Source organism: Choristoneura fumiferana, chromosome 17 (genome assembly GCF_025370935.1).
Source record: "Choristoneura fumiferana chromosome 17, NRCan_CFum_1, whole genome shotgun sequence".
Taxonomy (NCBI): domain Eukaryota; kingdom Metazoa; phylum Arthropoda; class Insecta; order Lepidoptera; family Tortricidae; genus Choristoneura; species Choristoneura fumiferana.
Window position 1 is genome coordinate 2,083,758 of NC_133488.1, and position 24,635 is coordinate 2,108,392.

At 41.8% G+C, this 24,635-nt stretch overlaps 2 protein-coding genes across 3 annotated transcripts in view; one reads left to right on the forward strand and one right to left on the reverse strand.

The window, feature by feature from the left end:
• Nucleotides 1–407: 407 nt before the first annotated feature.
• Nucleotides 408–24,635, reverse strand: part of Ubr3 (Ubr3 ubiquitin ligase) — a 111,800-nt gene continuing 87,572 nt past the window's right edge. The window contains exons 10-22 of the mRNA XM_074100400.1: nucleotides 11,160–11,341; nucleotides 10,570–10,694; nucleotides 10,319–10,461; nucleotides 9,614–9,777; nucleotides 9,228–9,364; nucleotides 8,592–8,929; nucleotides 7,755–7,950; nucleotides 7,299–7,483; nucleotides 5,504–5,623; nucleotides 2,845–2,986; nucleotides 1,573–1,655; nucleotides 1,005–1,149; nucleotides 408–547 (exon numbers count right to left, since the gene is read on the reverse strand). Coding sequence (XP_073956501.1) covers nucleotides 408–547; nucleotides 1,005–1,149; nucleotides 1,573–1,655; nucleotides 2,845–2,986; nucleotides 5,504–5,623; nucleotides 7,299–7,483; nucleotides 7,755–7,950; nucleotides 8,592–8,929; nucleotides 9,228–9,364; nucleotides 9,614–9,777; nucleotides 10,319–10,461; nucleotides 10,570–10,694; nucleotides 11,160–11,341 — 2,100 coding nt within the window. The remainder of the gene's footprint in view (nucleotides 548–1,004; nucleotides 1,150–1,572; nucleotides 1,656–2,844; nucleotides 2,987–5,503; nucleotides 5,624–7,298; nucleotides 7,484–7,754; nucleotides 7,951–8,591; nucleotides 8,930–9,227; nucleotides 9,365–9,613; nucleotides 9,778–10,318; nucleotides 10,462–10,569; nucleotides 10,695–11,159; nucleotides 11,342–24,635) is intronic.
• The window catches only part of orion (chemokine-like protein orion), a 32,992-nt gene continuing 23,211 nt past the window's right edge, over nucleotides 14,855–24,635 (forward strand). Inside the window, exon 1 of one of the 2 annotated variants that reach the window (XM_074100926.1) lies at nucleotides 14,855–15,459. In XM_074100926.1, coding sequence (XP_073957027.1) covers nucleotides 14,890–15,459 — 570 coding nt within the window. In that variant the 5' untranslated portion in view covers nucleotides 14,855–14,889. The remainder of the gene's footprint in view (nucleotides 15,460–24,635) is intronic. The other variant, XM_074100925.1, reaches the window with a different exon arrangement.

Sequence of the window (24,635 nt, forward strand, 5' to 3'; positions counted from 1 at the left end):
AAGGACCTGGTCAGATGCACGGAGGCGGGTGGACGTCTATTGAAAAATAGTATGAGCAGCACTAACAGCGCGCGTCGCGTGCGACGGATGTGACCTGCACCCGCGCCAGCAAGCGTGCGCCCGCGCAGTGCATCCGCGCTAGCTAGCCAAGGACCTCATACGTTAGTCGAAATAAGTAACTACTCAGAGTCGATAATATTTGAAAGGAGCCGATAAGAGATTCGGATCCGACTCTTTTTTCCCCCGACGCAAAAAGAGAGGTGTTATAATTTGACCATTATGTGTCTCTGTGTATCTGTGTGTCTGTCTGTGGCACTATAGCTCTTAAACGGGTGGACCGATTTGAATGAGTTGTTTTTTTATTTGAAATCAAGTTTTGTAGCGCGATGGTTCTGAGACATTTTTTTTTACCTGGTCCGTTGTTCCGCCTGCCGCTCCCGCTGGTGCGGCCACAGCGAGTGCCGCACGTGGTCGATGGCGGCGGCGCAGCGCGCGTCCAGCCGCGCCAGCTTGCGCAGCACTTGCCCGATGAAGTGGGGGCCGTCGCCTGCATAACCAAAATTATGGCTCAGTTCTGTGCAGTTCCATTCGCAATTTAGATCCGGTTATCAAATTTTCACGTAAATGTTCTCGTTTGGACGTGCGTTTGGATGTCCACACAGCAATTTTGCAGTTTAAATGCAGCCTCTCTCAACAGCCCTAAGTGCCATTATTTAGGTAAAAACGTTTTTGGGCATTTCTGATGGCGAATTTATTGTGACACTCCACGGTCTGCGGAGAAGCGGGGGAGATGACGACAATTAATGCACACTGTACTACTACTAAATTATGTTATGTCTTACGTCCCGCCCCCACAGACCGTAGGACTGTTACAACGAATCTGCTAAGCTATACTCCTCAGCAGTCCTTAATCTTTATACTAAGTTTTGAACACAAGTACTAAACGTGCCAGGAATTCGGAAGACGAAGCACTCTCCAATTCTCAGCCGACGCTATCAACTCACCTATGGGCTCGTCAGACTGCGGCTCAGGTTCGTCCAGCGAGAAGGAATCCAGCCTCCCGGAGAGTTGGGAGTGGAGCTTCAGCAGTAGCGAGATGATGGACTCGTTGACGGGTATGGAGTCGTCGGCCGCTTGGTGCAGCTGGACCTGAGACGCATTGCTATAGTGAAACTGGGTAATATAATGGTATTCAGCGTGGTATATTTTGCGAGAGGAAGTTAGGAATAAGATCTGTAGAAATATTTCTGACTTAAAAGTGAATGTGGCAGTACCCTACCTAACAATACTTTAGGAGTAAGTAAAGTGCCATTAATAAATTACGTCACACTAACTTTGATCATTCAATGACCCCTCCCCTCCTTGTCACACTTATTACTATGAAAATCTTAATAAATTGTCTTCTCATAACTAGGTTAGCTGGAACAGATCCCTTTTCAGGGATAACCTCGCCTTTTGTACTTCTCTCTGTGGATCTGTATTTCGATTTTTTATTTTAATGTTCAATTAAGTGTTTACATACATTTATGAAATCGACCCAGTTTATTCATTACTGAAGTTGTAGTCTCGTACCTGCGTGTTGGACGGTTGCGGATCGGCGGCGCTCAGAGGCGAGGGGTCCCGCAGACTCACGCTCCACTCCGGCGAGCTCACGTCTGCAGCAAATATATCAGTAAGAACATTAGAGACACAAGCATTGCAGAGTCATTGCTTTAGCCCTCATCTGTTGTTTCCTCAAAATGTGAATGAAATTAAAGATTTCATGATATCATAAAATGTCGTAGCACGAGACCAGGTCGAGATAATTTCGTTTTCGTGCCATTCTTTTCAGGGTTCCGGAGCCAAAATGGCAAAAACGGAACCCTTATAGTTTCGCCATGTCTGTCTGTCTGTCTGTCCGCGGCTTTGCTCAGAGACTATCAATGCTAGAAAGCTGTAATTTTGCACGGATATATAAGTAAACTATGCCGACAAAACAGAACAAAAAATTAAAAAAAAAAATATTGGGTAATAGACGTAAAGTTTTTTTTTTCTCATCCAACCCTATAGTGTGGGATATCGTGGGATGGGTTTTTTAAAAACATTAGGGGGTTGCTAAAACGATTTTTCGATTCAGGGTTTGAAATCAGGATGGTAGTAAGTATATCAAACTTTCAAGGAAAAACTATAACGGCTAAGTTTGCTTGAGAATTATTAGAGTTTATGAGTAAATAGCAGCCTAAGCCTAAGGTATAAAATATACCTAAACTTGGAAGATTCCGTATAAAATACGAAATCCTTAGAAAAATATTACTTAATTTCCGTAATGACCCCTATTTTGGGCGTGTCCGACACGCTCTTGGCCGTTTTTTTAGATCTTTTATTCAACCTGCAATGCTTGTATGTTTGCGAACCTTGCAAAACAAATAAGATGCACTTTCAGTGCTCGGATTTAATTCAAATTTGCTATACATATTATAAGGTTGGATGACAATGTATTGTAAAGCCAACAAAATATAAAGTTAGCAAAATTTGTTAATATTGTACTTGTTTGTTTGGAAATTAAATGAAGTGCTTTAGAAAATTTACGGTTCAGAATAACTGAAAAAAAAAGAAGCTGATTGCTATCCAACAGTACTCTGACGCCTTGTCTAACGCACTTGGAATCACGATCGTTTCCACCGCTCTTTTCTGTCACATGGTGTAGGATGAGGGTAAAAAGAGCTGGCGAATGTGATCGCGAGCATCAGCGTGACAATGCGGCTTCCGGACCCTTTGCACCTGACAACTCAAAGAGCCACACAGTGGGTTGGCACGAGCAGCTTGTCCGGCCGGCCTCGCGCTTAACAAGCTGTGTGCACTGACCGTAGTCCGTCGGCAGCGAGGTGGGCGGCGAGCTGTCGATGGCGAGCGCGAGCGTGAGGCTGTCGGGCATCTCCGCGTCCTGGCCGCGCGGCATCGGCAGCGCCAGCGCCTGGCTTTCCAGCTCCATCTCCGACCGGCCACTCTGTGAAAACACCACGCATAGTAAAGCCGCATTTACTTATACATTTATCTTTCGTGTTTTGTCGTGACGCATCAGAACGGTATCGGTTGCGTAGAGAGAGAGAAAGAGAGAGAGAGAGAGAGATTTCTGACGTCACGTAAGACTGACAGAGCTAGTTTGACAGTGCATTACATGTAACGCAAGTACAATTAAAGTTTTAAGCAGTTACAAAAGAAGCCGAACAAGTGAGGGTCGGATTCGCATACTGAGAATCTTTGCTATCTTTTACTATACCTCAAATAGCAAATCTACTGTGTTAAAAATGTAGTTTTTAATACTTGTGACGTCAGTCATTTCATTATCATTAAATAACATTGTAAATCAGTTTAAATAATACAAATACTTTGTTGAGTTTCTTGCCGGATTCTTCTCAAAGGTTTTTTCGAAACGGCGGTAGATTTTTTTGACATTCATAACTGCTTGTTATAGCCTAAATTCACTTTTACTAGTATTATAAATGTATGTCTGTTACCTCTAGGCCTCTACACACTTAAATAGCCGTACCTATTTAGATGAAATTTGGTATGGCGATAGTTTCAGACCCTGGAAAATTGCATAACTCCCGCGGGACAGCGATAAACGAACTGTTGGCAGGCTTCGTGGGCAAAAGCCGTATCCATATTTTAAAAGCACGAAAAAAAAATGTTTAGCGTTTCAGTGATTTCTCTATAGCGAGCAAGCCATGTGTTTAGATTGAATACTGGATGATACCATAGATTAGACATTTATGAGCGTATATTAAACAACTAGGTGCAGAACAGAGGCCATTTAGTCTAACGCAATCAGAGTCGCTTTGACCACTCTTTCTCTCTGTCGGTATAAGATGAGAATAGAAAGAGATTGCCAATGCGAGCGTTCAAAAAGCGAACACCCTGTTATTATTATTTTTTACCATTCCAAACAGTTAACAGTGGGTAATAAGCGTATGGCGGCAATACGGCAGCGGCGCGTGTTACAAGATACCAGTTATTTAGTTATTTTAAACCCGATGACTCCTTGGTGGGTACCGGAGGACGGCCATCGACGGCGAGGCAGACAGAGGAGATGGCGGGACGGTATGGACGCGCATGCGGGTCCTATTTAAAAAAGTGTACCCTTTATTTTTTTTGAAATTTCGAAAATAATATGGTTTTTCCTACTCAGAATCGAGAGAAATACATGTCCCCAAGAAAATGACAGTTTTTCGACGTTTTTTTTTTTCATACACAGTATGGGCGTGACGAAACATTAAATTTTGTATGAACATTTTTTTAAACGATCGGAACCGATTGTGCTCTTGATTCTGAGTAGAAAAACCATATTATTTTCAAAATTTCAAAAAAAATAAAGGGTACACTTTTTTAAAAAACGTCTGCAAGGGATTGGCCTGACATTGCACGTGGACAAGGAGTTGTGGAGATCATGAAGAGAGGCCTTGTCCAGCCATGGGACACTATTACAGACTAGTTAAAAAAAACCGGGCAAGTGCGAGTCGGACTCGCGCACCGAGGGTTCCGTACACATTTATAGGTATGTAAGTAAACGGGAATCGTGTCTTGAAGATATTTCTCGCTTTTTCCGAGTGATTTAATGCTACAGTGTATGCAGAGCCCTACTCTTAAGCAAAATGTACGCAGTGTGGGGTCAGATTATAATGGTCAGTCGGACAGACATAAAAAATCAAGATTTTCAGACTTTCTTGTTGGTTGTGTTATATTATAATAGCTACCTTCATATCAAATTCCAAGATTCTGAGTTGACGGGAAGTACCCTGTAGGTTTTGATTCCCTGCGAGTTTCGAAAATTTGCGGAAATTTGCAGCATAAACGGCTGCATCTTTTGATTGCGTTGGCTTAGAAGTTTTATTTTTTCACAGCTCCAAGGGACAGTAGACCTCAGTATTTGGTATAAATTTCAGCTTGATACCTCCACGCGTTCGCGAGAAAAAGGGTCTTGAGAGACAGACAGACAGACAGACGGACAAAAAGTGATCCTATAAGGGTTCCGTTTTTTCCTTTTGAGGTACGGAACCCTAAAAACAGATGACTCTTAACTACAGGCCTTATAAATAAGCTCAGAGTGGCTCAGCGAGCTATGGAGAGGGCTATTCTCTACGGAATCGAATCAGAAATGAGGAGATACGTAGAACGAGGATCCGCTGATAGCATAGCCAAGCGAGTTAGCTCTTGGAAGTGGCAATGGGCAGGCCATACAGCACGGAGAACAGATGGCCGTTGGGGCCGAAAAATGTCTCGAGAGACTGCGGATCGGCAAGCGCAGCGTAGGACGTCCACTAATGAGATGGACGGATGACCTGAAGCCGCGGGTTCACGGTGGACGCAGGTCGCTTCCAACCGAAGTAACTGGGGAGGGGAGGCCTATGTCCAACAGTGGACGTCCTAAGGCTGATATGATGATGATTATTGTTCGCCCCGACCGTCCTGTTAGATTAGTTACACACCACCGCCTCGTGTTAGCCACCAAAGAGTACGACGTTACCTCGAGCGCTCTACTTCGCGGCGAGTCCCCACCGGCGGCGTTCCGCTCGTCGCTATCATAAAGGTTGCGCGCCACTTCTCGCGGGGGCGGAACAACTAGGGCCGTGCTCATGACAGGCAACTGTGCAAGTATGCAGACTTAATTGCTGGATCCGTATTTCAAGCTCTGATTACGCAATAAGGTGAAAAGCCACGAAAAATATTACGCCAAAATAAACACGCTCTTGCCATATTTTTTTTGACACGAAAACTTGGCCCGTCATGTGCATGACGTCATTACGGTATGCAAACAATATATGTACAGTGGGGGTCGGAAAACCTTCGACAGTTATTAAATTGATTCCTTTACAAAGTCATACTCTTAGTACGTTTTGAAACCAAAGTATTAAGTAGACAAGTGCATATCAAATTATACTTACTTATCATCATAACAAGGGTCAAAATAGTATACACCTCTAACATATATCTAGTTTCATATCAATACAAAACCTTTTTAATAAACAACTTCGTAAAAGTTTCAATCAAATAATGTTCTATAGTGAACCTCTAACATATATCTAGTTTCATATCAATACAAAACCTTTTTAATAAACAACTTCGTAAAAGTTTCAATCAAATAATGTTGTGTAGTGATAGGGTTGCTATGGTCACCTGATTATGTTTAGCAGGTTGACAGGTTGACGCAGTATGTCCTACTCAATCGGTAAAGCAGATTAGCGCTCCTACTGAGCAAAGGAAAATAGATCTTAGAGTGACGAACCTTTTTTTTACTCCGACTGTATATTCGTAGATATGTAAGTGACAATCATCGTTACTATCGATGTAAATATCATGCCATTTTGTTACTTATAGATATTAAATAAGTCATGATCCGTCATGGCGACATACCATAAAGAGACTTGACATTTTCATGGTGGTTTGTTTACGGTTTGTGCTGGTGTCACCCCTGCGCAGAATTTTGCGTAATATACCCTATTTTTACTCTGGCTCTGATAGAAGCAACGTTTTTAAGAATAAAATCTATACCGTCTCTTTTTGTTAATTTTCACAAAACATACAATGTACGAACGTTTGCGTCTTTTTTTTTTTATTTGCTTCTAAAACGAGGCATCCATAAAGCACGCGTCCCATCAATTTTTACTATAACGTTTAACCATTTTGACAATAAGAAATCTTTATTTCGCATAAGTAACTTAATACATGTTCATGCTAAGATCAAACAAGATTTTTTTTTTATTAATAATAGAAGGAAATGCGAAAAAGGACGACGTCGTACTTTATGGAACCGTTTATGGAACTTTGTGCTGCCGTGATCCACTAACCAGGCTCTTTTCCTCTAAAACAATGGTTTGTAGTGTGACTGCGGATCAGAAGATTCCAGGTTCGTATCCTGGCAGAGTCGCCATGTAAGGAGGCGATCGAGGAGACGAGTCAAACTCACGAATGATGCGTAACTGTCTATATTCTAAAGCTTAGGTCTAACTTATAGTCTAAGTTGCATATGTTGGGAGAGTGTGTCTGTGTGAGGTGCAACTCACACTACAGGTTCCCAACCAGTGGTCCGCAGGGGCCAAATATGATCCGGGCCAAAATATATCGCCGCGCGTCATGAAATTTATGTTTTTTATGAGAATAATATTGTTAATGCAAGTTACATATGGTTTTTGATTAAAGTCTATTTTCGGATTGGTTCTCTTTATGTTTCCTATACGTAGTGGACCCTGCCTGTTGGCAACAAAGAAATCAAAGTGGTCCCTGATCAAAAAAAGGTCGGGAACCACTGCTCTAAAACATACCTCTAAAGCCCTGATTTGGGGTGCGTCTCCACCGGCATCATTCTGGTCGTCGGGGTCGGAGAGATTGCGCATCATCTCCCGTGGCGGCGGCACCGCTAAGGCCGTGCTCATGGCGGAGAGGAGCGCGGATTTCATGGGCGGCATGCGGGTCGCTTCTACTTCCGATGGCTCCCATTCCGTGTCGCCTGTTGAATAGGTGCGGAGAAATGATTAACAAAGATGGTGTAAAAAACTGGATGAACCATTATCTGCTGGTAAAATGCATGCATTTACTATCGTAATTTCTTACATTGTTTACGTCTTAAAACAACGCCTGAGTACAAGAAAAACAGCTTTCTAGGTCCAATGGTCTGCGCATTGATGAGTCAGTCAGCCAGGGCTCCCTTTTTATATAAATAGATATATTCACACCACAAGAGTAGAGCAGGTGAGGTCGTGATAGCGCCTTGTCTGTACTCACTGTCGTCGTGCTGGGGCGCGTGGTGCGGGTAGACGGGGCCGGGCTGCGGCGGGCGCGCGCGCGCGGCGGCACGCGCGCCACCAGCGTGCGCGCCGCGTCGCACACGCTGCCGGTGAACGCGCCCAGCAGCGGCCGCCCCGACACCACCGCGCCGCGGGACCCGCCCTCGCCGCTCGCCACGCACACGTCGCGCTGCACAAACAACACAACACATCACTCGCATTTACCCGGGACTAAACTTACCCCCAACATATTACGCAGTTTTGAAAGAAAATAAAAATAAACATTCATAGTAGCAATAATAAATTAATAACACATCCATTCCAGTCGTTCCCTCATGACTGAGGATCGTGGTCATCAACGGGCGGGTAGCAGGTACACGGCCAGCGCGAGGTGCGGCGGCGGCGCGCGCGCTCGGTCCGGCGCGCGGCGGCGCACGCGCGGTCGACCCCGCCCGTAGCGCTGTGTGGTGCCGCAGCAGTGACTCACGTTGTGTCGCGCGGCGCGCTCGCCGCCAGCTCGGCCCCACGTCCAGCAGGTACACGGCCAGCGCGAGCACGTGGTCGGGCGGCGCGTGCGGCGCGCTCGCGTCCGGCGCGCGGCGGCGCACGCGCGGTCGACCCCGCCCGTAGCGCTGTGTGGTGCCGCAGCAGTGACTCACGTTGTGTCGCGCGGCGCGCTCGGCCGCCAGCTCGGCCCCACGTCCAGCAGGTACACGGCCAGCGCGAGCACGTGGTCGGGCGGCGCGTGCGGCGCGCTCGCGTCCGGCGCGCGGCGGCGCACGCGCGGTCGACCCCGCCGTAGCGCTGTGTGGTGCCGCAGCAGTGACTCACGTTGTGTCGCGCGGCGCGCTCGGCCGCCAGCTCGGCCCCCACGTCCAGCAGGTACACGGCCAGCGCGAGCACGTGGTCGGGCGGCGCGTGCGGCGCGCTCGCGTCCGGCGCGCGGCGGCGCACGCGCGGTCGACCCCGCCCGTAGCGCTGTGTGGTGCCGCAGCAGTGACTCACGTTGTGTCGCGCGGCGCGCTCGGCCGCCAGCTCGGCCCCCACGTCCAGCAGGTACACGGCCAGCGCGAGCACGTGGTCGGGCGGCGCGTGCGGCGCGCTCGCGTCCGGTGCGCGGCGGTGCACACCGCGATGCAGAACTGCCAGCAGCGCGCCGTGCAGCACGCCTAAAGAACAAGCATAGACTACGTCAGAAAGAGCACCAAACGTCTGTCACATAAAAAACAAAAACACACAAAAAAGCACAACAAAGCAATGCAGGCACACACATACCCACCCACTCATCTATGTAAACATTTCAAACTAGTCGGATCGTCCTTGACTTATAACCGTGTAACTTAGACAGTAGAGATTTATAATGAATGATGATTCAAGAACAATATCACGTTCTCTTGGTCTGTTACACTAGCTTCGCTACTAGATGGCGCTACTGCTCTCACCACATATTCTTGTAGCCCAACTCACCAGAAGCGCATAGAGCTCGGGGGTCGCCGGCGGCAGAGGGCGGCGCCGCGGCGGCGCGTAGCGGCGGCCATAATGTGGCCCCCTCGCCAGCCTTGCTCGTACTTGGACCACCTTCAGCCTTCTGCTTTTCACGAACGCTGAGACAGTAGAACAAATCAGTGAAACAGTTACTTAATTCTCAATGCACGGTCAAATCCATTCAAAAACACTGCTCAAAATCATATTTTTCTTCAGTTCAGTCTAGATAATTAATTACTAGATAATAATGCATTAAAACTATCCAATCCACTCAAAATGCCTTAACAATCATTTTTGTTAAAACACTCATGTTAGATTTCGAAATATGAAAGGAGCATTAGAAAACCACCGCTCATTTTAATACGCACTAGGTAGTAAATCGTTCCATGGACGCATGGAAGTCCCTCCTGTGAACGGCCCTCCGCAGCACGTGGAGGGGATCATAATACTTCTGCCACACCAGAGGGGTTGGCACGAACAGTCCTTGCTCCAAGTTCTCCGAACCACGCGGCGGTGGCCGGTAAGTGGACAACTGGAACAGATGCAAGAAATCAACAAAAACAGATCTTCCAACGAGGGTTTCTGACAGTCAAAATAACGCTAGAAAGCATAAGTATCGAGTGATCCGATTGACGTTACAGGCTTGCCTGTGATTACTTAATTTCAATTCAATTTTAATATAAGCTTTTTTTGCTGACTGTACTTTTTGTCGACTTTACTGGCATTGTCGCTTGTTTTGTCACTTGAAGTGACGTCATCACGAGCTAGTTCGCCGTTTGTCCTTAATAGTTCATCTATCTAATACTAGATGGCGTAAGGGTCGCTACCACAGCTGCGATGGAACTATCTTGTTCACTCGTGTTATGAGTGTGCGAGAAGCAACCATCATCTTTACCTGAGCACACCTTGAGCACAGTTTTAAAGTTCCTGGTGTATACAATCGCTCCAGCATGAGATCCATCAATTTAACTCCCTTCAATGTTGCTGAAATATATGGACAAGTGTTTTTTTCTGAAATCGTTGCCGTCAGAAGTTAAAGGACGTCGCTATTACCTAAACAAGCTGTTCCTTACCTCCTTGAGAACAGTTTCGAAGTTCCTTGTGTGTGCGTTGCCCGATCGCTCCGGCATCAACTCCAGGAGTTGCGAGTGTGTCTTGTCACCGGCCGCTAAGAGTGTACTGACTTCCAGACGGGACTGGGTCAGCTCGTCGTTGCCTGAGGACATTCCACATTTTTACTCCGTAAACATAGTTCCAAACAATGTAATTTTGCTTGCTTAAGTATGGGGGGCAGTAGTAATATGCTCAAACAAATTATAGTTACCCAGGTTGGTTCTGGATGAGACAAGGATGGCGAGGAATGTCAGCAGCCCCTCGACCATGGCGTCTTGCTCTGCTGCCTGCACAGGAGGCATCGGTAGCATGCTCAGCCACTCGCGAACACCGAACCTGGGACAAACATGTGCTGTGTTAATACAGCCTGTCAATTTGGATACTCCCACAGACCCACGCTTAGGTGGTATCTGGGAATGTGCGAGACAAACTACAAAAACGTTTTTTTTTTTAAGTCAGTAGCCTGGCAATCCTATGCAATTCTTGTAGATTTAAAAAAGGATACTTCACAGTTACACGTCACGATCGTCTGTCATCGTTGTTGTGTTTATCCCTTCGATAATTGCATATTTTGGAAAAATATTCCACGACAATAGCCTATAATTATTACCTACTCGTAAAGCAGCTTTAGTAGATCATTTTAGATTTTACATTAATGGCACAGAAATTTCGAGCTGTAGGTGGAAATCAAGCAAGTATCCGATAGTAATTGAGCGCTACCACTCATAAGCACTCAAACAGATGATTAGGATATATCTCTTCACTTCATTCAAAATAAAACAACACTACAATACAACTTACATATCAATACACATATCGAGGAAGTTGTCGGCGGGCAAGTGCGCCGCGCATATCTGCAACCAGTAGATGTCCATGTCGACCATGGAATTGCAGAAGTTGGCCTGGATGTACGTCATCGCTTGCCCCTTAATCTGGAGTCCGTTGCGCACCCATATTCCGGCCAGGATCTCGTAGAACAGCGCCTGTAGGACAAGAGATCTTTTTTAGGGTTTAAATTGATATATTTAACATCGCTAAGTAGATATAAGACTGTAATTAGTAATAAGTAATTTGTTATGTAATTTTTTTGAGAATGGGTTATATGCACATTCTCTTTTTTGCAAGTCGTAGCCTTTTTCTTTGTGTGTTTGTTACTTTTATACCCGTTTTATATTTTATTATTGGGAACTAATAACCAGTAGTGCCACTGGTGTATGTGTATGCATATGTTGGCCAATTTTAGATGTAATTGTTTATAATACCGTTTGTACCCAAATAAACATTAAAACATTAATGTAGTTTTATTGTACCGTTTGTGCCCTAATAAATAAATAAATAAAAAGAGACGAGACCCTATTATTAAACATCCGTTTTTTGTTCTTCTGTCCGTAGTAAGACCTTTTTTGAACCTCATAGTTGCTATGACAAAATTTGTTCAGAATGCTGCACAGAGCTATATCGGTTTGGTATTCCCATTAAGGTCGTGTACACAAATTTTTGTAACTTTGGCCGTGTCTTTGCACTTGACTGTACAATGTTTTTAAGTATTCTCAATCAAAATTCTACCCGCACAGGCAAACCGATTTGGATGATTAATATGGTTATTTTACCTTATTTTGTCCCCACTATCACTGTAAAGCGACATTGTTCTAAAACCGCACACCGCAGTACAACCTTATCATAATAAATGACCCAGTCTTCCTCGATGAGTCAGTAGCGTGGAGTGAGTCGTTAGGCAACCCGAAGAGGGCATGAAGCGTTAGTTAGGTGTGTTTTCAGATGACATATCTCACAGTAAGTGTGCCCAAGCTTTGCCATTGTCATCAATAACGTCTCAAAAAAAACAGGGAATGGAGTTATTACGGCGTCAGTGGCATACTGAAAAATAGATGATTTTCTGAGACAAAGTTGTACTGCTAGTAGTGCTTATAGTACATAGTAACATTAGCCGTTACTCTATTGTTGAAATAATCGAATTGAATTAAAAATTAACCAAGATCGCAAGGTGTGGCGTTGTCTGGTTTCGGAGGCCAAGATCCAGTTCGGATCATTGCGCCCAAATAGTAGGTAAGTAATAAAAAAAAATATCCTTCACTGCATATTGAACACTGAAATTCTAAAAGTAAATATTTCACCCTATTCGTTTTAATATTTAAACAAAAATGTTTCAGTGTATAATTGAATAATGGCAATTGTTCGGTGATACGGACAGAAACATTCGTGTATAAAAAACCATAATAATATATTTTTTCAAATATTGAAGTGTGAAATTCCCTGATATCCAGGGCGAATAAATTTCGTTCTCAACACAAAAATTATTGTATGCGGGCGTTAATCGAATCAGTGGATCCCTCTGCACGACAAGTACCCAGAGGGGAAACACTTGATTGTTCAAAGTTCAACTTTCGTTCCACCCCAAATAAACTGAAATTAAGGACAGGACAGCACACTTAGAAAAGCTTTAATTTACAGAGTAAACTTATTTTATGTATCAACCAATTAAGGATATCACAAGTAGTTCCATGATCTTTAAGGTAAATGTCCACTAAATTGCACCTCTCTAAGGAATTTGCTACTCAAGCGATTTGATTCCCGGGGTTTTGGTATGAAAACACACTTTAAAAAAGGTTACCTATATCTTTCGATCGAGTGAACGCAGAAGTTCAACTTTTTTTACAGTTGCAAGAAATCATCATCATCGTCGTCCAAGTCGTAGCCTATGGGACGTCCCACTGCTGAGCACAGACCTAGAATTTGAGGGCTTTCAGAGACCTGCGGACCCGGCTGACGTTGTCCTGCCCGGAAAAGCAGCACTGCATTTATATGATAACATACCGACAGCAGCGCCACACCTGCCGGGTCCAATTATGTTTTCAAACCATCCAGGAACCTATTGAAACTTACGCACAAAATGTCATCTAAATCGGTCCAGCCGTTTACGAGGAGTTAAGTGACAAACACACGTACAGAAGAATTATAAGTACTGTTTGTATTTTACCCTATACTTAAATTTTTATTCCTTTGAGTTTAAGAGTGTCGAAATATACGATTTTTGCGGCATAAACGGCCGTATCTTTTTTTTTTAAGTTAACTGAGAAATTTGATTTTTTTCACAGCTTCCAGGGACTATAGATTTATGTATACAGTTTTAATTTCAACTCGATATCTCCACCCGTTCCCGAGATAAAGGGTCTTGACAGACCGACAGACGGAAAAACCATGAACATTTTGTATGGGAAAATGTTTTTTTCGTCAATTTTCCAATGTTTTTAATACTTATTATCCTTATCCTGACGCAGACAAATCCAAAAACACAAAAATCATAAAAATTTGTCCAGCCGTTTTTGAGTTATAAATGGTGTAACTAACATGATTACTTAATATCAACTTGATACCATTACGCGTTCTTGAGTGAAATAATTTGTACTAACAGACAGACGCACAACGATGTGCTCCTATGAGGACTCCTTTGTCCCTCATAAGCTATGTAACAATAAAAAAGCCCCGTATCGTGTCAAAGGACAATGATTCTTTATCAGATCACAATAAAATATAATTTAAAATAACAATGGTATCTTCATAACAAAATACTATCAACAGATAACGCTGTATCTGTTGTGTATCACCATCGATACATTGTATTTTTTACATCCTGGCAGGCACACGTGCGTCGTGTGGCATTAGCATAAACCCCTAAGCCTAAAAAAATATATAAAAAGTGGGTGCGGAGACACGGCACAAAAGCTTTGTTGACATAAACGGCGGTTGGCGGGAATTCACTCCGGCAGTGTTGCTGGTGCATAACACTAAACAGAACTTTCGGTAAAAAAAAAGAGATAGTGTTTACATTTTCAAATTAATTTTGCGTGTTTTTTATCTACACAATTTCGCTTGGACTTTCAATAATAATCAATAGAAAGAAAGCGAAAAACATTGAAAAAATATACTTTCATGTCGAATCATAAATTAGCACAACATAGAAACGAAGAAAACCCCCGTTTTTTTTCGTCTGAAGACATTTTAATTAAATATCATTGATTAGCCTATCACTAGGTTTGCTTTAGCTAGCAGAACAGTCTTTCCGTTTGAGGCTACGACACGACAGACAAACATACATATACATACACCAAATTTATAATTAACACCCCTGTTTTTTTTGTCGCGAGTTAATATAGCTGTGCCTCGCCCCGCGTCAAGTAATAGCGATAGTACAAAACGACCGACGTACTCCGTTAGCTAAACCCGCCTGCACAGTTATAGGGTATCGCTCATGCAATACCTAACTTGTTTCTTGCGCTACGACTCTGCCAGTTTCACAACTAATCATTTTTATACACTTAAAACCAAATGCCAAAAAAATATTCTCCAAAAATGTAGGTAGACGAGACTTCAGCCCAACCAGAACAGCTATAAAAAACCGCCATTAAAAAAAGTATTCTATCGAGGCATTATTTGCCGGAAAAAGTTCGTTTTAGAGCTGGCCACCCGGCGACCTCGGCCGCAACGGGCCAGTGGGCGCGCGTCCTCCGTCATGGCTGTTCGACTGTTGCGCACGCTCCTCGCGCTGCTCGGTTTCGCGGCATGCGCGCACGCGCTGGTAGACGACGCGCTAGACGTCATACGTCTCGGCAAGGAAATCGGCGAAGAAGTTTTAAGCTCCTGGGACCTAATAGGGAAGCCTTTCAATGCCTCCGGGGGTGTTGAACTGCCGATCATCAGGAGGAAGGAGAGAGTGATATTGGCGCGTTTGGCTGAGGTGACTCGAGCGATACAGCGATTGGAATTGGGCGTGGAGAAAACGGCAGCTGTGGCTGAACTGTTGGCCAAGAGTGGGGGTCGGGGAGCGCGGTTGGAGTTGAGATTGCACGAGATGGCGGACCTGTTGAGCCGGGTCGCGTCAGCTGATCGCCAGATGAGGGAGTACGTGAAGCTCCAGCAGGAGTTGGAGAGGAGTACGCTAGAGGACTTTGCGGAGTGGTGCGTGTCGCACGATCCCAGCGCGTTGCCGGGGCTGCTGGAAAGAGTGCACGCGCTCGTTGTACCCCCGCACCATCATTTGCTGGGACGAGGGTTGCTGCAGTTGGTTTTGGATGATTTACAGGTTTGTTAAATATTCTCGTGTTCATAGGAAGAAAGGAGCTTGCCCTATCCCTAGGTACAAGAACGTGAAGGATTACTTATTGTCTGTATCGGCTAATGAATAAAATAAACATATATAACTCTGCATGTGGACGGGTTACATCAATAAGTTTATTTTGCATATAAAATATTGCATAATGGCGCCACGTTTGTTGACGCTATAATCGGATGCCCGCACTTCAACACGCATTCCGTGCGTTTTTACTGTCTCGGCCGGAAACAAACAAACAAACAATTTACTTTGGCGGTGTAAACAAAGTTGTTTAATTGAAGAGTCGGTCAAAAAGACAATATTACGATCATTATGATTTATGTTATGTTATGTGGTGTAAAAAAGATTAAAAATTTCATCGTTTTATCTGAATACGGCTTCACTGGGCGGGTTTACTTCCGTGGAAAAGTTAGAATTGGCTAACTCCATATCAAATGGGAATTTCTTAGTGCACTTTTATGATCTTCAAGGAACATTTCTGCCATATTTCTAGGGTCTAGTGCCAGTGTTGGTGGTCCAGTGGTTCGTTTAGTTGTTACTTTTTTATAGGGGTCGGCAACGCGCGGCAATATGCGACCCGAAACCTATCTCCTTGCGGCCGGCGACTGGTTTGTAATATCTGGTTTATAACTAGGTAGATGTATTAGGTACAAAATTATCTTACAAGTGCGGGCCCGCCTTTATCTATTTTTTTCACTATGTGGCCCATTTCTGCCAAAAGTTTGCCGACCCCTGATTAAGATGAACAATCATCGTCTTATACGAGGACATAAACATAACATAAAAAATATCTCTTCAATAATCCTTGAACGTAAAGTATTAATTTATTGATACGAGTATGATAAAATTACATAACAAAATGTTGCAAACGAATCTGAAACTTGTCTCAAGAGACCTTTATCCAATAAGTATACAATACACCCGGTGCATTTCGAGTTTTTTGTACTCTTCAAAATCGGGCCTGAGAGCATTCATTATGGGAAACAAACATTGCTTATATAGTTTTAGAGCGGTTGACATTATTAAGAACGTTGAGGGTAAGAAAGTAACGATCTATTTATACCTACTTAAGTAATAAAAATATACGTCTTGTTTCAGCAGCTATCTTTATGCGTTTCGAACTTTTAGGAACCACCGTTACTACGTTATTTACACATTCCATGGAGATTAAAATTCTTCTTTCTATGACAAATAGTAGTTGCCTGCAATTTTGTCTGTGATCCAAGGAAAGTTTCCATTTATTTGGTAATCTAGGGATATTAGGTATTTTTAGAATCATTATTCAGAGATTCCTCTCCTTCTAATGAAGCTTACCACTTCATTATATTACTATAGTTAACTATGGTATAGTCAGAAGTGTAGATTTGTAAAATACCATTCATTAAAAAGACAGCTATCATAATTAACCTATTTCGACGTAGTCAGCAAACAGCACTTAACACATTAAAATGTCCTTACATGAATCGAGACAGAATTCTTTTAGTTAAACGACAGAGTCTCAAATACAAAAGCAAACACACAGTATACACCGTAATGTGATATGTTTTAGCGAGATATAATGCTCACGCGCGCGTCAAATGGGATCAATGAGTCAATGCGCGAGGGTAACTGTTCAGGATGACGCACAGGTCAGGAAACTTGTTTATTGGTTTATTGATAAATGTGAGATTTTGTTGTGGAGGGCGACGTCAAATTGGGATTTTATATTGAAGGCTAAGAAGTGTTTCGAGTTTAGGGAATTGGGTCAGAATAACAGGGACTGTATCCGACGAAGGTTTAACGATACTGAACAGAGTGCAATGCACAGGATACACACCGTGTTGTTTTTGATTACCGTTAACTTTAAGGGAACATTTAACACGTCAAATGAAATAAATTTATTTCTACAAGTAGGTAATCATGAACTAAGCATGGGGAATAAATGTTTGAGAAACTTTTCGCAACATTGCCTTTCAATGTTTAAGACATAAACCGGGACATTTTTATTAAAAAAGGCAGTTCAAACAAAGAAAAAGAGTACAATTGCTTACTATAATAAAATTCTTTGTATCGGCCAACATCTCTTACGTATACATCTTAGGGTGTTTGTTCAGTGGTCGCGTTCTAACAGTTGATCATTTTGAGGGCAGTTTTCGTATTGTGGTTATTTTTCTGGTTCGTTAGGAAACTCTTTAGATCATTGAAACCAGGTAACTGCTTGCTAACTGGTCCTTCTTAGGCACAGATCTAGTCCATTTAGATTTCATAGCATCCATTATTTAGCAATTTGGAACGTTTGTTACGCCATGCATTTAAAAACAAATGTAAAACGAAACTGGCAGGAAAGAAAATGACTCATTCAAGTTTTTGTAACAAAATTATATCTACAGTGTTAATTATCAAAACGTTAGCACCCCAACTGTGCACTTTTATTCTTATTTAGTTTAATGCATATACTACGAAATAAATCACTTTCGCTTAGTCTGTAATTTCATATATGATTTCTATTACACTCGTATTTTGGTACTTGCCAGTTGCGCTTCGCTGTTTTGAGAAGAAAATCAAAACTGACAGAAAAACCTGGCCGTGATCAAACTATCTAAGAAATATGCAACCTCGCTCAGACATTTAATTGTATTTGTAAGCTTTTAGGCAAGGCACAATATAATAAGGATTTTAAAAAAATGCAGTGTATATCGGGTATAGTGTAGGTAGGTAACCGATCCGCCTTTCGACTCTGAACGAACGACTTTCAGAATTTCAATTATTTAATTAACACCTTGTATAATGACTAAAACACAATCCGAATTTAAAAAAATGTTGATTTGATCAAATTTCAATGAAAAGAAACAAAAACTGCCATGTTTTCTTTTTTTTAGTAATGTCTTTTACTTAGGCCTTTCTTTCAGGAATTCCGACTATATCTAAAGCAAGAATGACTTACTTCAACGAACAACAGATTATTGCATTACATTCTCCGTAATCATTGCAACCAGACACGATTACTAAGAACAAGAGATCGCGGATGGCGCAATAGCCATTAGCTACCGGTGCACGTGTTACTAGGTCAAATTATCCAGCGTTAGGAGTAACATACTCAATACATTTCAAATTGAAAGCGGAAATACAGTCAGTGAGCTGTTAAAAATAGGTATTTGTTGAAAATATTGCTTTGCTTTTAAATCCCGTCGGAAAGAGCGTCCCGCAGGAAATAGGGTAGTAACCCTATTTCCTGTTCTAAAACTATTTTTTTTTTATTTGGTCATGCCCTCACCTTTTTATTTTACTAGCTTTTGCCCGCGGCTTCGCCCGCGTGGAATTCAGTCATCGTGTTCCCTAGGGAAACTGTACATTTTTTCGGGATAAAAAGCAGCCTATGTCACTCTTTTGGCCCATCATAAATTGCCAAAAATCACGTCGATCCGTCGCTCCGTTTCGACGTGAAAGACGAACAAACATACACACACTTTAGCAATTATAATATTAGTATAGATTTTTAATATGCGTAGCAATATAGCAACCAAAACTGGAAGAAATTGGTACTACTCGGTTGTCCAGGGCATTAAATAATTAAATTATGAGAAAAAAAGCAGGTAGATCTAAGTAGTGACGAAACAAAAAATAAAATAAATGGTTAGCATGAAGTAACGGCCGCCTGTATTTCCTAAGAAATATAGATACGGTAGATTCCACCAACGTCGATGTTGAAGACGATACTTTTTATTTGGCCAATAAAGTAGGTACTGTCGACTCTGCTGTTGAACCGGCCAAGGTATGTGGATTCAGCCACCCCCCTCCATACCCTGGAAGCTTTGAGTATTATAAATACTCAAAGCCTGGAAGCTAACCCTAGCTCGATCATTTTAGCCAGATATGACAATGAGAAAGCACCTAATAAGTGTCAAAATTATTGGGCATGAGTTTAGCAGTTGAAGACCATTATGATATCTGTATTAGAACGCAAAAAGTCCAGGGAAGTTCAAACGGAAGTGGAGAGTAATGTACTACTTGCTGATAACAATGTACACAGAGTGATAATGGTGAATCAACAATGAGTGTAATGTTTTGTTTAGTCTAATTTGATTACAATTAATGACCAGACATTATTATAAGCTGGATATTAAGGTGTCCATATTGTTCTGGTGCTCAAAATTATACACGAAGTAGTAAACCCTGATGGTTGTATCGTCGCTGAAATTAAAACATTATCGCGTGAGTGTATGAAGGTATTTAGGAGCACTTGGACAGCTTCGATGTTTGCGATGACGACTGTACCTCTTTGAAAAAGTACCTCATCGCAATTATTGGACATAGCCTATAGGTTTTTCGGTTACGGCAATACGTATGGAAGGAAACAGCTTTTTTAATGACTGAACCCTTTGATTGCGTTGAAGATTTTTTTTTTCACTGTTTCAAGGAGTAGCACTTAGCAGACCTGAATATTTGACTAAGTATAGACTGAGTATTAACTTTAGCTTGAGAGACGGACAACAAAGTAGTCCCGTAACGTCCTCCGTATTTTCCTATTGAGGTACGGAACCCTAAAAAGGAACAAAAATTCGTTTCATTCTTATAATTTAATAACCTAAGTAACACGCGTATTCCTAGAAATAAGATCATCGAGATCGATTGTTCAGTCGAAAATAGCAAAACCAGGAGCAATATAAAAATATATACTTAGACAAAAATGATTTTTTAAAGCGTGTTGTATCAATTAGGGGCCATTCATTTATTACGTAAGACGATTTAGGGGGGAGCGGGTCGACCATGCCTTATTTTTTCTTACATGGGGGTGGGAGGGGGTCTAGATAGTTCTTACGTAAGATCGCAAAAAAGATTATACTTTGTTAAGCGCGCGTTCCATGGCAACGGATCCGCGCCGCCTGCGCTGCACTTCTCGGGAACTGACCCCGCTTTTAAACTAGGTAGTCTTCACTTGTTTTGCGTAGACAGCACGTCGCTAACTATCCAAACGTATATTCATTTTTTCCTTTAGATTCTTACGTAATAAATATGGCACAGGGGGGTCGGCCCATTCTTATTTTTTCTTACATAGGGGGGAGGGGGTCAAAAACTGTCAAAAATCGTCTTACGTAATAAATGAATGGCCCCTTAGATAAGATACCACACTCAATTAGTACAGACAATTAGCTAGAAAATAAATAGCGCAGCAATGTTTGCAATAGCTAAGTATTGTGCGCTCGTATTTTTTTGGGTTCCGTAGCCAAATGGCAAAAAACAGAACCCTTATGGATTCGTCATGTCTGTCTGTCCGTCCGTATGTCACAGCCACTTTTTTTCCGAAACTATAAGAACTATACTGTTGAAACTTGGTAAGTAAATTCATTCTGTGAACCGCATTAAGATTTTCAAACAAAAAAAAAAAAAAAAATTTTTTTTGGGGGTTCCCGAGAGACACTTCCAAAGTAAAATGTGTGTCCCCTGTAACTTCTAAAATAAGAGAATGATAAAACTAAAAAAAAATATTACCTACCATGCAAACTTCCACCGAAAATTGGTTTGAACGAGATCTAGTAATTAGTTTTTTTTTAATACGTCACAAATCGTAAAGTAAAGGAAACTTTTATATTATGTTACTTGCTGCTAAGGAACCCTTCAAGGGCGAGACCGACTCGCACTTGGCCGCTTCTTTTCTTTCAAGTATTATTGGACAAAAGACCACGAAGGTCGCATTATGCGAGTGCGATTGTCCCCAAGCTTTAGCTGTAGGTATGATTCCCAGAATTCAATGGGCATAGCGGAAACACGCAAAGTAATTATCTGTGCTATCATATCACTGCGTAGAAATTTGCGAATTCATGAGCAATTCACTTTTAATACTGGTAGGTTAAGTTCATTTTTGTCGAATACGTCGAGTCACTTGTCTGAAGTATCGGAGGATACGAGATCTTAAGAAGTAAGTAGGGAACTTAGAGTAAGTAGCTTAAGTGGTGTTAGCCAGTAAGAGATACTAGTAGTGGTAAACAGTAAGAGATCATCGCTGAACCAAGCTAGGAAAATGAAGTAAACGTGTCTGCCTAGCCTAGCCACGACTGTGTGCTTTTTAGGGTTCCGTAGCCAACAGTACATCGTCGTCTCGGCCTATAAACGTCCCACAACAGGACATAGCGCTCTCAAAATGAAAGGGTTTAGGCCGTAGCGTAGTTCCCACACGGATCCAGGACAGATTGGACTGAAATTCTTCGCTGGTGTGTGCAGGTTACCTCACGATGTTTTCCATAACTGTGAAGTTCATGGTGAATTTCAAATCTAGTTTCGCGCATATATATTCCGAAAAACTGAGAGGTGAATGCCCGGTGCTGTATTACATTGTAACATGATTGATTATGTCTTTTGTAGTCGATTCAATCAAGTATAGTATACCTATAGTTGCTTCGCTACCTATTTGGTAGCAGCAGTGGTAGGAACAAGCCGTGAAACCAGTTCTTAAGTAGCCGCTCATGCCTAGCCTATAGAAATAATGACTCATATTGTTGATTACCTTTGTTAAATATAAAAAAATGGCAAACACTCATTTGACTGCAAAAAGATTGTTACTCGTTTAGTCACAGCACGGAGATAAAGTGAGTCATATTGCCGCTTAAATTTTGCTACAACAGCAGCAACGATGTTGTAAATAAGTGGATAAACTAATTGTTGTTGTTATTCTGTCCCGCCAGCGAGGAGACAAAAGCAGTACAATTTAATAGAAGAAATGTTGTGTCACATTATACCAACATGCTTATTAGATGACCAATTATAGAAGGGACTACCACAAAAATGTTTGGCAAATTTGAATCCTATAAACTTACGGGTTAAAGAGTGTCTCAGGAGACCCCTTAACTATAACAACGAGTGACAAGAAAAAGTTGATCCACCCAAATATTGAATGGATGTTCAACCAGTAAGATATATCTTTGGCCTCATCTACAGTTTTTATCAAGTGAGAGAAAAATAAATTGGCATCGGTCACATTTTTGAAGTAAAATGCTAGAATATGGCGGATACGGCTTACATACGACCGATTATTTATCGACGTATGGGTTTTGATTTCTTTCTCATCACTTTTCTAAATCTTTGTTGCCGAAAGCCTTAAATAATAGAGGTAAGTAAACATAAATAAAATAAATATAAACCAAGATAGGGTATTAGTTATCAATAATTACCTATATTATTAACTACCCACATGAATATTTTGTAATTAAAGAAAACAAGGATCGATGTCAAAGTCCGGATAGAACTATTCGAGACAAATACATAACAACAATATCTACAATAAGAGGCATCTCATATTTTCATGCTATTTTTTTTTTGGATCTCGGCGCGGTGTAAATTACGCTGTTAATTAGGTAATATCTAACAATGGGGTCGAAGGAACTTTTCGTCAGGCAATCCGACAAAATACATTTTTTTTTTATTTAATGTTAGGTACTACATGTTTCGACAATTTTTATGCGTTTATCAAGCTGTTTATGTTACATAAACATAATAAATAATCCAGTCTCTAGTGCTAACACGAGTACTTAGTTAATAAGTATAGACGCCATGTAACACGTTTTACTGTAACACACATTAGTACCTATCAACAAACGGTTGTTCTACCTATCACGTGTAAGATAAAGCGAATTCGTCATTTTATTATTTACTGGATATACCTAGGTAACTATGATTTTACTCCCGTCGAAGAATCCAAAATAAAACAGAGGCGGTATTGTCCATGTCCAACAGCTTGCCATCGTATTCACTATCTCTTTCCATCCTCATCTTATACTGTTTGACAGAAAGAAGTAGTGAAAGCGTTTGTCATTCCGAGTGTGTTAAAGCATATATATATGCACACAACGTATTTTTAGGTGGTAGGACCGTGCAAGGTCCGCCCGGATTGCTACCACCGTCTTGCTCGCTAATCCTGCCGTGAAGCAGCAATGCTTGCACTGTTGTGTTTTGGCGTGGAGAGTAAGACAGCCGGTGAAATTACTGGCACTTGAGGTATCCCATCTTAAGCCTCTAGGTTAGGCAACGCATCTGCAGTACCCCTGGTGTTGCAGATGTTTATGGGCGGTGGTGATCTCTTACCCACTTGCTCGTTTGCCATCCAATCGAATAAAGAAAAAAAAAGAAGAAAAAAGTATTTTTAGATACAAACGATACCTACTCTCAGTCATATTGAAGAAGTCCGCCGCCTGCTTGTAAAAATATGCCAAGTGCCGTAGGCTTTCAAGCCGAGTTTAGACTTATCATGCAAGTTGCATTACACTGCGAGGCCGTAAAGCCAACGAGTTTGTAGTGGTCAATCGAGCGCCGCAATGTAATGCAACTTGCACGATTTTTCTCGCAAGTCTAAACTCGGCTTTAGACAGTTACAGCCCCAGTTCCCTGTCCCGAGGGAGTTTCGAAAAGTTGCCTTTAGTGCACGTCTATGATACTCAACGCCATATTTCTGTCAGATTTCAAGACACTAGCTCGTGGTTTAGGCTGTATGTTGTCCTTCAGTCAGACAGATATTTATATTTATAAATCGACCAGTTATATGTTGTCCCATTGTATCATGTCAACGTACAGTCGAAAGCAAAAATATATATACAGCCATAGCGTCAAAATATGTATACACCGACCGTAAGTTTAGTGGCATAGAGGTGTATTTATTTATTTATGCTTTTGACCGTATCTATTACTGTCATTAGATATTAATATTATGTACCTAATTTTAATTTTCCTTAACAGGCAAAATTTTGCCTTATTTCGTGTTATTTTTCCTTCTTGCTGTAATTTTTTACTTAGGGCTTTAAAAATAGAAATATTATGAATGAAGAACTAGCTTCGATTCTACTCACGCTTTACTTTTCTGATTTCTTCAATGTGTATATTTCGTAATTTAGCAAAATATTTTTGTTTAAAAAAATGAAAATGAAATGTCAGCTTCATAATAATAATAATAAAATATACAATTTGTAACCACCATTATGGGTACACTACACATGGCGGTTTGCCACGGTCCATGGTATCAATGTGTACTATTTGATAGCACAAAAGTTTATTTGAACAGCTGCATGTGCACATCGCGGTAACATTAACAGTGAAAATATATTTTTTTAATTAACTGGATGGCAAACGAGCAAGTGGTCTCCTCATGGTAAGGAGATCACACCGCCCATAAACATCTGCAA